This window comes from Chenopodium quinoa, unplaced genomic scaffold (assembly GCF_001683475.1).
Source record: "Chenopodium quinoa cultivar QQ74 unplaced genomic scaffold, ASM168347v1, whole genome shotgun sequence".
In the NCBI taxonomy this organism is placed as follows: domain Eukaryota; kingdom Viridiplantae; phylum Streptophyta; class Magnoliopsida; order Caryophyllales; family Amaranthaceae; genus Chenopodium; species Chenopodium quinoa.
Genome location: NW_018743066.1, coordinates 2,734,045 through 2,747,229, shown reverse-complemented (window position 1 = coordinate 2,747,229; position 13,185 = coordinate 2,734,045). Strand labels below are relative to the sequence as shown.

At 37.7% G+C, this 13,185-nt stretch overlaps 1 protein-coding gene across 1 annotated transcript; it reads right to left on the bottom strand.

The window, feature by feature from the left end:
• Positions 1-4,894: 4,894 nt before the first annotated feature.
• LOC110731180 (cation/H(+) antiporter 24-like) lies at positions 4,895-8,875 on the bottom strand. Its single transcript, XM_021911011.1, has 2 exons — positions 8,090-8,875; positions 4,895-6,561 (listed from the first exon to the last, which is right to left on the bottom strand). Exons 1-2 carry the CDS (start codon positions 8,873-8,875, stop codon positions 5,404-5,406), a joined length of 1,944 nt encoding a protein of 647 aa, XP_021766703.1. The 3' UTR covers positions 4,895-5,403.
• Positions 8,876-13,185: the final 4,310 nt, after the last annotated feature.

The window sequence follows — 13,185 nt, the reverse complement described above, 5'->3', positions numbered from 1 at the left end:
CTCCAAAAGTCCAATTGGGTGGTTGGAACCATCCAATTTGTCTTTAAATGACCAATTTATCAGTTTACAATCTGCACCGATTTCAAGCCTACCACGAACATTTATGACAAAAAATTATGATTATATATGGTTCCAAACGACATTATATGACCCCGAGATGTATCACATAGTATTTCAAGACTCTTCGACACCGGGCCCTGAAACCTCCAAAATTTCTCAAAAAGCGTGGATATTAGCCTTCAATTTCGGAATTTTTGACTTTTTTTTGCCCGGAAATAAAAATTGTCGAAATTTTTACCATGGTCCCTAATACCGTCCGGGAGTCCAATTGTGTGTGTGGAACAATTCAATTTGATTTTAAACGGTCAATTTATCGATTTACAACTTGCACCGATTTACCGGTTTATAACAGCCAATTTAATTAACTTGTACCGAACCCGACTTGAACCGAAATTGACCCAAATCCGTTTTAACCCGTTAAAATCCGAATTTAACCCGACTTGTTACTAACCTGATGTAACACCCTAGAAATTCATTTCCTTTAAAAATACCTATTTTACTCTTTAAAATACGATTTAGGAATATCTAAGACATTACCGCCACCGTGAGAATAGCTAAGGCAATTATCAAAGACACACAGCGGAAGACTTATATCAAAACCATTCAAAACGAGTCAACTTAAAAGTCAACCAAACGAAAGTAAAGTTAAAACCAAAGTCAAACGAAGTCAAATAAAATCAACCTACAACTTGGAACCACTGAAGGCCCTTATCAAGACCAATTAAATTACGAAAACCTTTGCGTTAGTCTCATAAGCGTAACATAATATAATATTTGAAAGCAATAAACCGCATCACAACTAATAGAAACTAGCATGATTCGCTCTTCACTCACCCCATCATGAATATGCTTCAACACCTGAAAAGATTATCTCCACTTGTCTCCACTACTCTCCATTAAAAATGGGTCATCATAGGGCCAAGATAAAGACATGGCCAAACACACAAACACACACAATCAGCAAAGCTGAGTACATAAGCGTAATTAAACACACTAACATGCTTTCACCTATCAACACACACTTACCTCAATGCACCTGTTTACAAGCACACACAACAATCAACAAGACACTTTAACTAGACACTAAGTAGTTCATTTAGCGTTGATTACGCATCGAATGGGATTTCAACTATACCTCCCCCAATAAATTGAGGTTAACTGACACGGGAGCTAACCGTGCTAGCGACAAACCTGTGCCACACATAGGTGGCAGAATTCTAGCGCATAATAATAATAAAAAGGAATATACATCGTCCTGTACTCTGTTAGAAGTTATGATCAAATATAAAGTCACATAACTCCCCCCATATGTTCATACTCAAGGTATATACGTTCCAAGAGTTTTGGTGCGTAATCTCTTTCACTTTACGTTATTTACATATTATTAGACTTGGTGATGACTCTCAAAGCACAACTATTCAATCATCAATAATTATTCAATCAACAAACATACCAACTTAATTCTTGAATATTTAGTGACCACATAATATTTAATGTTGAACCCTTTTTAATTCTACCTCAGTGTCAAAGACACGTTAAAACGCATAAAGCGCCAAAAATCCTATCCCTCGGTGTTAAAAACACCTTAAGTGCACAAAGGCACCAACACATACAATTTATTCCTCGTGTACATAGACACTTATATAGCTCCTTCCTCATGCTTAAAGCATCAATAAAAAATATATGAACCATAATAAAATTCCTTTTCAATATTCCAAACATAATTAAACAATTAGTTTGATTAAACATGCTCTCTATCAAGCCATAAATAAACATGTGGTTCATAAATAATATTCCAAACTATAAATTTCCATTCCAAACCTAGCATGATACTATTTTTAATTAATCAAACACATTTAGCATGCTACTTCATCAACATAACTATGCTAAGTACGCGAACGTACCTCAATAAAGCCCTTAAAGTGGCCGAAAACACTACAACAATTCCCGAATCAAGTCTCCTACATAAAGGGACAATAATACTAAATTAATTACCCTTGTATACACAATTTCCATCAACTTAAAATCACTTTAGACTACTTAAAATAATCTGAAAATTTATTTTAAAACCCCTAATTAAACTCTTCTTTATTGGGTAATTAAACCCTTTTCATAAAACCATCAAAAGTAGTACTTTGGGCAAAAATTCCAGCATTATAGTTTAATTAAAAACTCATCAAAACTCCATAAAGATTCAATCTTTAAGCTTGATTAATACTTCCAATCAATGGGTATATAAAACCCCCAAATTAATTGCAAGTTAGAGCCCTAAAAATCAATACTTTAATAATAAAAACCCTAACTTTCAATGCTTTATAAAATCTGAAATTAAAACACTTCACACTCTAAAATTTACAATCTTTAATTATCAAAACATAATTATAAAACATACTAATCATATTTAAACCATTAAAATCAAAAACCCAAATTATAAATTATTGGAACAATAATTAAAACAAGAGGAGAGAGAAGGGAGGAAGAAAGGTGGTGCGGCGGTGCAGTTTGGGCGACCAGCGGCAGGTCGCCGGCGACGAGGCTGGCCGGACAGCAGGGGGTGGGGCTGCTTTTTTTTTACGGGAAGGATGAAGGGGAAAGAAAAGAAAGAAGGAAAAGAAAAAGAAATAAAAGAAAAGAAAATTTAAGGAAAATAAGATAAAGAAAATAAAGAGAAAAGAAAAGTAAGACTAACCTCTTGTGTGGGAAAATTTTTTTGGGGATTGAAGGAGTATATATAGAGTAGGGTAGATTTAAGATATTTGGGCTTCATAAAAGATGATAGGAGGGAGAAACAATTGGCCCAAATAAATAAAATAATGATTGGGCTTGTTATATATATATATATATATATATATATATATATATATATATATATATATATATATATATATATATATATATATATATAAAATTGTAATTTGGTAGAGTGAGTATTAATCAAATTAAAAACCCAATTTATTTAAATCCCATAATTATAACAAGGTGACCCCAAAATATAATTTATAAATATGTAAATAATTTATAAAATACAATAAAAATACGGGGTATTACATTCTACCCCCCTTAAAAGAAGTTTCGTCCTCGAAACTTAGGTACGAAAACTTTAAAAACTCGTTTAAAGGCACATAAATAATTAAAATCTCGAAAACTTTTCTTAATATTTTTAGTTGCTGTACTTTTGTGATACTTTCTTTCTACCTCATCTATTCATTCACACGCAAACTAGTGTGTAAGATAACAACTTTATTAACAACTTACACAAAATAATGTGTAAACTATTAGGCTATTTAACGAACTCACACTACTATTAGTGTAATATTCAACTTTGGAAAGAAATTTACACATCCTTGTGTGTAAGGCCAGCAAAAGAAAGTAGCATCATCCTCAAATTTAAGAGTTAAATATAGTATATATTTGTTGTATGGTTAAAGAAGATATTTATCTAAACTATAGTTCTCTAGTATATTGCCATATATATTATAGTCAAAGAAAATAAAAATGATAGTTATCTATTTATAGTTAGTTGAACCTGAATATGACCTGACTTGGAAATGACCCGATTTGATTGTAACCTGCAAATTATTGACTTGAACATAACTCGACTTGAATCCGAGAATGACCCGACTTGGAAATGACCCAACCTGATTTTAACCCGCAAATTATTGACTTGAACCGAACTCGACTTGAACCCGAGAATGACCCGACTTGAAAATGACCCGACCTTATTATAATCCGCAAATTATTGACTTGAACCGAACCCGACTCAAACCCGAGAATGACCCGACCTGATTCTAACCCGCAAATTATTGACTTAAACCAAACCCGTCTTGAACCCGAGAATTACCCTAACCCGTTTTTAACCCGTGAAAATCCGAATTAAACCTGACCTATTGTTCACCCGACTCGAATGAAACTCGACCTGCTATTAACCCGACCCAAACCCGATAAGAAGTATGATGCAACGTGACCCGACGTGACCTGACTCAAGCATGACCCAACCCAAACCCAACCCCTATAGGTTATGGAATTAATCTGAATTGACCCGACTAAAGTTAACCCGACCCACCCTTACCCAACCCAAAATCAACTCGTTTACACTTTATATCTCTAATTATATTTCTACAATTGTTTTTAAAGTTTCAGTTAACTTTTATTTTTTTTAAGGAAAAGTTTGAGTTAACTTGTCTTTATTAATGTTTATTTACTCATTTATCTTCATTAATAATGTTTATTTACTTGTTTGCCTTCATTAATAATTATTTACTTATTTGCTCTCGTTAATGTTAACTGCATTTTTTTTTTAAATTTTTAGAATGGTGTGCGAACATTTATATCCCTAAAAATATTTATTTATCTCAATTCCCTCATTAATACTATCAGCAACAACATTCATTGTGATATTTATAATGCCAAATCGAAAGCACTCTCAGACGTGGATTGCTCTGGCACGCGCATTGTGTGCCCCAGTAAAAGTGAAAATTTCAAAAATGTGATATTATGAAAATATTAATTGAGATATCTACAAAAATAACGCAAGACATTTTTTTTACCCAATATATATATCAATAAAGATGGTAAAATTAATTAAAACTTTATTCAGCGCAACATAATATATAAAGTCTCTCGCCTCTCCTCTCCTCTCCTCCTTTCTTCTAGGATTTATCCACAATCTTGGCCATTTAGGTCAGAAATAGTAGAAATTAGACTATTTCCGATCATTTTCTCTTAATTTTATTTAGTTTTGCAATTTAGGTTAAAATAAATCTACACAAGTAGTTTAGATATTCGTCTGTCTCCCTATGGTGAATTTTAGTTTTTGTTAGTTTAGATGTCCGTTTATGTTTAGGGTTTGTTTGTATGTTAGTGTTTATCAAAAGCGTAATCATCTTTTTCCCAGTTGTAAGTTCTTTCTTTGGCAAAGATTTGTTCGGGATCGCAACGGTTGTCAAGTTTTCAAATGCGTTCTGGCGTATTAGATGCGAATCATCCTTATGGCTATAACAAATCGTTAGGCAGTTTCTCTGAAAAAGTTGTATATTCCAGCGATGTGCGCGAGAGACGTACCAATGTGCAAGATCTTTTCAACAATCGTAGCTTTGATGAAGGAAACCCTAATTTGATTTAATTTTATGTATTTGTTAAGTTATATTTTTTCATTTTTTTTTTCCACTTTTAACTTCTTATATGTAGTCCGGCCTAAGGGATATGTATAACATTTTCCTCAAATATATTATAACAAAAGTTTGAAATAAAATATTATGTATGTACTCATGATTTGTACCAACTCCTCTACGAGTTTTCTTTCTACATATTAAAAAAAAAATGTAGATACATCACAAATCTAATTTAATAGCAAGCCAAAGGAACAACTCGTTCATTTCTCAACACTTGTTGTTGAACTACCAATACAGATCCTGATGTATTAAAATCAGCTAATACTAAAAAATCACCAATTAGTCCTAGTTCGGAATTTTCACTCCATTCTGATAATTCTTCTAATAAAGTAAGATTAATTCCATTTTCCCTTCCCACAATCCAAAGATCTATCGAAGCACTTGTGTTCAATGATTGTATAGCCGAAACCGTTTCAAAACCATTGTTCACAACTACTTCCCTATACACAACTTTTTCATTCCTCTCATTTTTTACCCAAAACCAAGTTATCACCCCATCATCCATTTTCCTTTCCGACTTAATATCTCCTCTTTGTTCATTTGCCAAGAATCGAACCACAATCAATGATACATCTGGATGTTCAACCATGTGGCTTGCTAACGCAAGAGCCTCACGAGCATCAGGCCCTCCAAGAAACAATAGAACAAATTGGCGACGAGTGCATTGATTCGAACGACACGAGAATGTCTCCCATGTAGCAGCATTCTTACATGCGTAAATTCCCACGGAGCAAGGTGCATGAATTAGTGTATTAGCATTAGTAGATTGTACACCAGGCCTAAGTATGGCACTCGAAAAATCATTCCCATCTTTAATGCATTTCTTGTGGAAGGGTAAAATAATAAATCTTACCTTGTTCAACAAGGCACTCTCACAAATGTCTTGGTACATGGTCCGATTAGGGGTAACACTAGTAAATAAATTCATAGTAATGCAATTCATACGATCCTTCTCGTATAGCTTGATGGACTTGTGGATGGCGACATTGTTGTTGTCCCAGTACTCGCCAATCTCCTTCATGTGGTCGATGAACATAGGGGTAGCTCGCCCTAAGAGTTCGATAAGGTGGATTACGAAAATTGTAAATGGGTTATTCGTTGTTGGATTTACGAAGTCCAAGAGGCTAAATAGGCTAGCCATGCTTTCTTGGTCGTAAATGCAGGCCATCAATCGAAGTTTAGACACATCTGTTGTGTGTTGAATGGTTCTTTTCTTGTTGGTCATATATGGTTTTGTCCGATCGTAAAGATAGTTGATTATAGGGCAGAATATCATTGTTTCTAAGATTGACAAAGTCATCAACAATTTGAAAGATGGCGTCTTTAAGATCTGCATGCATATAAAATTAAATCAATTATAAAAATCTATGTATGTATGTAAAGCTATTCAAAAAAAAAAAAAAATTGTATATATATTAAGAATACTACTATGCAGCACAGTTGTCATGTGAAATGAGCTAGATCAGTAATGAGCACAATTGGCATATAATGCCACGAGTTTGAATATTATTATCTCTCAAAAAGTATACATTCAATGTACAAGTACTAACCTTATTAAGTGTTAAATGAGCTAATTAAACAAAGTAATACTCCTTTCTAGAGGTGTCAATTTGTATGGTCTGGATCGGGTTTAGTGTGATCGAGTTGGGCTAGGTCTATTTTAAACTTAAGTTTTGCTAAATTATTGTGTGAAACGTATGTGAGTCCAAATCTGAGTCAAATATTTTTCTGATCGTTTTCAAATTGAATTGGATTGAAAGAGGTTTTAAGAATTAAATAATCAATCTAATAACTAATTCACCCTATCAATTAATTCATCTCATCCTTGTCAAACAACACAATTGCACCTAGGGGTGTGCAAAAAAGGACCGATATCGGAAACCGGAACGGGATCGGACCATTGAATTCTGAGTTGGTCTTCAATCCACACAAATTGATGGTTCCGGGTTTCCGGTCCGGTCCAGGTAAAAACCTGAATGGACTGGAAAATGTTTTTATTTTTTTTATTTTATCGGTTAAGCTTTTAAATTTTATGTTTAATTTTCCAAAAAGTTTATGTACAAAACATGAAATTTATAAACTCTAGGTGCAAAATAGGAAAGCACGTAAACAAAAACAAGACGTTAAAAAATGATGTGCATATGAAGATATTTAAATGCAAAAAAAAGAAAAGAAAATAGTATGACGGGTCCATTCCGTTCCAAAACCGCTCCAGAATTAACAGGTCTAGACCGAAACCTGGGCCGGTTGATTACGGTCCGGTCCCCGATCCTCAAAAATAGGGGATTCCGGGTTCCAGTCAATTCCGGTTCCGATATGGTCCGGTTTTGGACCAGTCCACAACCCTATTTGCACCAGCCTATCCACAAATCTACCACCACCATCGATCGATCGACATAGAATTCACACTACAACACCATTATCTCCTTCTCTATTGTCAAGTATATTCCCAATTTTCATGTAATGAGGATGTTGACAGTTCCCACGTGGGTTTTGGTAATGTCGGTGAAAGTATTCATAGTTTCAGTGAGAGTGAGTAGTTAGGCCGTTAGGGTACATGAAAAAACGATGGTGGCCGATGGTGGTGGTAGTCTGGTAGATCTTGGAGATAAGAAAGAAAAAGGGTATTTTATATACCACTCAAAAGTAAAAATGCACTTTTGAGTGGTATTGTAAATACACATAACATTGAAGATAAATTTGATGCATGTTTACAAATTCATTTAAAAGATAATTATACCAATAAATCATTATAAGTATGACCTTGGTGATAAGAAAGAAAAAAAATCAATACACTATAGCAATATTATAAGTTTGCATCAAACTCAAATGAGATAATGTCTTAGAATTGTACGTACCTTATAATCCACGTAATGAAGAAAGAGAAAAAATTTTGATTGAGCTTTAAGGTTGAATACGAAACCCAAAATAAGAGAATCTCTATGCGGGATATTCATAAATCGAGCCGACACAAAAATGGTAGCAAACTTAACAAAAAAGGGTAGAACAGCCATAGTAAAGCAAGGAACTAAGAAAGACCAACATTTAATCATTCCAGAGACGTCCATTGTAAGGCCAATAGTAGCATATGCAAATGGCATTAAAATGTTATCCGTAACAGCCTCAGCATGATGTGTAATGCTTTCTCCTATCAGGGGGCCATCTGGTATTACTAGCCCAAGAAAAAAACATCCGATTCCAATTGAAGATCCGAATAGATCAGTGATAAATCCGAACACAAAAACTCCTAACAAAATAGCAATAATATATGTTTGCTCCACAGATTTTACTCTAGGAGTATGATTATTAATCCATTGCATCACTTGTGGTATAGCATAGAGTAAAAAGCCACTAACAAAAAAACTTGTGACCATGTAATACAACACATAAATCCTCCTAGCGTTGGCTTGCATCGAGGCTTCGAAGGAAACAAGATGTGATATACCCATAAGTTCAATTAAGGTTGCCATTGATAATACCATACGCCCCATTTCTGATTTTAAAAGTTGCATGTCTCTTAGAATGCAATAAATATTTGAAAATGATGAGACAATCATAGTTGAAGTAACAGCTGCAATGGTAGATTCTTTTTGGAACATTGGACTGTCTATGTAGTGTTTAATGCTTAATGCTACTATAAACATGATGGTATGAGGGATTATTACACTAACAATTGCAATCACCCAATCCTTCTTTTCAGCCTTGTTAACCGTCGAAGGTCCATTTTCACCCCCGTCACAAACATAAAAAAAGAAAACCCTAAGATCCCGATATTTTTTATTACAAAGTACCAGCTCTTTGAAGATAAATTCTTCCCCAAGATATTATTGCGACCTAAAACTGACGGTCCAAAAATTATGCCCGCCTACACACACAAAATACACAATTTTCTTATTAGTTTTTTCTATCATTCATGATTAACAAGTTTGTGGACCGGAAAATGACTTGTGCCATTACTTTAACATTTATAATTGGATAAAAAAAAAAAAAAGGACATTTTGTGAGAAACTACCCTTTAAAGCATTTTTTTGCGAGAAACTACCTTATAAAAAAAATGTTGTAAAAAACTACCTTATAAAAGCTAAATGTTGTAAGATACTACCCTTGGTCGGAAAGTGAGAGTTGACTTAATTTTTCCGCCGTTGACCTAGTCATGTGCCGGTCACGTGACGTTTAATTAAATGAATTAAATGTCATGTGACCGGCACATGACTAGGTCAACGCCGGAAAAATTTAGTCAACTCTCACTTTCCGACCAAGGGGTAGAATCTTACAACATTTAGCTTTTATAAGTTAGTTTATTACAACATTTTTTTTATAAGGTAGTTTCTCGCAAAAAAAATTGCTTTAAAAGATAGTTTCTCACAAAATGTCCAAAAAAAAAGATTGATTAATTTTTTTTCTTTTTAATTTATTTTATTTTCCGTTTATCAATTTATGATACTTATCATTATAACTGTTGATATACAATTTTGGTTTAAATTTTGTGTAATTATATATATATATATATATATATATATATATATATATTTTTTTTTTTTTTTTTTTTTTGGGTACCATATATATTCATTGTATTGAGCTCCCTAATTTATAAAAACTGTTATAGACAAGTGAGATCCTTTTAGATTTGTACAATGTATACTTTTAGAATATCAAGTTATTAAAATTTTAAAATTGGAAATCTTTATATTTTAAGGCATATCTTGGGTTTTATCACGGTTTCACTTATTCTACTTTTTTTTAAAAAAAAAAAAATCTCCAATTTTCTTATTTTCTTTGCAAATAGAATGTGTTTGGGTCCAATTTAGTCCAATTGGGCCTAGGCATTAAATGATCCAATTAAAAGCCCAAGGTCAAGGTCCATCTCTCCAATTGTGCTAAAGTCAAAGATCAGTCCTCAAGGCAAGCTAATTGGGCTAAGGCCCAACTTCTCCATATATGCAAAGGTATAAAAGCCATCAATATTACATTTGTACATTCATTCAAGCAAAGCCTCAAGCAATTAATTCTCTTGCATAGTGTTCTCTTTCTACACACTGTACTGACTTTAGCATCGGAGGGGCCTTCCTCGGCAACACCCCCGAGGCTAGTTTACGTGTGTTTACTGTGCAGGAAACCTTCGGCCCAACATCACTTGGACCGAATCCAGTCTTCTCCACTTCATCGGACCTTCGACAAGGTCCCATTGTTTTCACCCGAAACAATTTGGCGCCGTCTGTGGGGAAGACTTTCAAAAATCTTTAAGCCAAATTTCTAACCAAGATCATCTTGCAATTATCTTAGTAGCAATGGCTAAGAACCGCAAGAGCAAAGGCCTCCGTCAAGGAGCAAGCGAAAAGCCTAAAACCCCTACACCATCACCCTCGCCGGACCAGAACTCTCCCAAGGGTGCCAGCTCGGGGGGAGGATCATACAGGGAGGATTCCCTTTCTCCCGTAATTCATAACTCTCATCATAGGCCGAGTCACTCTCGGTCTAGCAGGGGTGAGTCCGATCATAGGACACATTCAGTGCCCCAAAGCCAACCATCGACTGTGCGCTCTCATTCCCATACTCGGCCGAGGACCCCTTTGACGGGGCCCAGCTCGGAGGAGGTGGCAAGAGCGCTGGCAGTGCTCATGGAGGCAATGAGGGCACAAAATATGCCACCACCTCGTGATCGAACTCCTCCGCATACCCGGCATCAACGGAGGAAGCTAGACCATGATGGTGGGAAGCTTCCTTCCTTCCGGGAACTGGAAGAGTGGGAAGAGGATACCTGGAAAACTGAAAAAGAGAGGAAAAAGAACCCTCAATTTTTCAAAGGATCCTCAACCTCCCGACCAGAAACGCATAAGAGCAGCAGCTCAGCTTCTCGGCCAGAATCTACTCACCGAGAACAACCTGAGACTGTTCGCTGAAGCGTCCTCGGCCGACTCGGCGGCAAGGAACCGAGCGTGCACAGTCGCCTCTCGTTCCCTGCGGCCGAGGCCCAGACTTCCCAGCCAGGGACGAAAACCACTCCTACCTCTCTAAAAGGGCGGAGCGCGGTCCCTTCGGCCAGGAACAAGGGCAAGGCCGTTATGCTACCCGCCAGTTCGCCATTCGAGCAATGGATACTGGAAGAGCACGTGCCCACGGTTAAAATACCGTCGCACATCACATATGACGGGACCTCGGATTCGAAGGACCACGTGGCCTCGTATGAGACTTATATGCATCTTTGCCCCAGATCCGAAGCGACTTGGTGCAAATATTTCCCAACCACTCTCAAGGGGGTCGCGCAAGCGTGGATCTCCAAGGGAGTAAAGCAAGGCTCCATAACAGGGTGGGATGATCTGTCCTCCAAATTTAGAAGCAAGTTTTCCACGGCAAACCGCCGAGAGAAGACTACTGCAGAATTCATGAGTCTGCAACAGGGGGAAACCGAAAGCCTCCGAGACTATCAGACCCGTTTCAGTAACGAGTCATCCAGCGTCTCTCAGCTGGACCAGGGGCTAGCCGTTTTTGCAATGCAGAATGGCCTTCAGCCCGGGAAGTTCCTAGACTTCATGGTCATGCATACCCCGCAGACCTTGGAGGAAGCTCTGAATGCCTCGGATAAGTTCATCCGAGCCGAAGAATGGAACAAAGCGAAAACCCAACCTCAATTTGGGGAAGGGAAACAAAAACAAATACCCTTGTCTGAAGGCCAAGGCCATAAGGCAAAGGGAAAGTCAAAGGCCTCGGAGCAATCTTCGGCCAGCGACCCAAAGAAGGAAAAATCTGCCTCATACACAGGCAGATACGAGTCCTACACTCCGCTCTCTCTTCCACGCGCCAAAATTTACAGCGTGACGAAGGAGGAGCAGAGTTACCGAAAGCCGAGACCACTCCCAGAGTGGTATCAGCGAAAAAATAAAAATCAGTGGTGCGAGTTCCACGAATCTCCGGGACACAACACTGAGGAGTGTATCCAACTGAAGGACCAGATAGAGGACATGGTCCGGAAGGGATACTTGAAAAAATACATCGCGGATCACCGCGAGAAAAAAGAGTCCGAGAAGTCAGCAAAGGACTCTCGGCAAGACCTCGACTTCCCCCGGAAGAACAGTAAAAAGCCATAGGGGAAATTCTCTCCGATCAATGTTATCTCGGGAGGAATATGCTCTCGGAGGGAGCACAAGCGACACCTTAGGGCTTTGACTCACCAGGTGAACAACGCTGACATTCAGTCTCCCCAATCGCCGGTGCCGAACATGACGTTCACAGCCGCCGACTGCCGGGGGGTAACGTTCCCTCGCGAGGATCCGTTGGTGATCATCGCCACGGTGGCCAACCACGACGTCAGTAAGGTCCTTGTTGACGGTGGCAGCGGAGCAAACATTCTGTTCCGAAAGGCCTACAATCAAATCAAGCTGAAGCCCAAGCACCTTACGCCGGTACCCTACCCGGTATCCGGGTTCAACGGGGCTTCAACTTATCCATATGGGAAGGTGACACTTCCTATCACCATCGGCTGCGATGAGGCATCCAGGAACGTCATGATTGAATTTTTGGTCATTGACGCTCCTTCAGTGTACAACGTGATTTTGGGGAGACCCATAATTCATGAGATCCAAGGGGTCGTCTCAACTTATCATCAGCTGATGATTTACGTCTCAGACGCTGGCTTCCCCGAAAGGATACAGGGCAACCAAAAGGACGCCCGAAGGTGCAACTACCTCAAGCCATCCAGTAGTCGCCCAGATGACGACAAGGATGAGGAGGATAAAGAAAAAGAAAGAGAGCCAAGCACAAAAAAGCCGAAAGGCCTAAGTGCTTCGGCCCAAGGATCTGTACCCAGAGATAAAGGGCCCGAAAGGGAAAAGGCTAGCTCTTCAGCTGAACAGCAAGACTTAGAGAGCCAGCCGAAGAACAAAAAGACTGGGACACCTGCTGACATAGGCAGCAGGCCAGATTATGAAGAGTCCAGTCCATCAGCAATGGACATTGA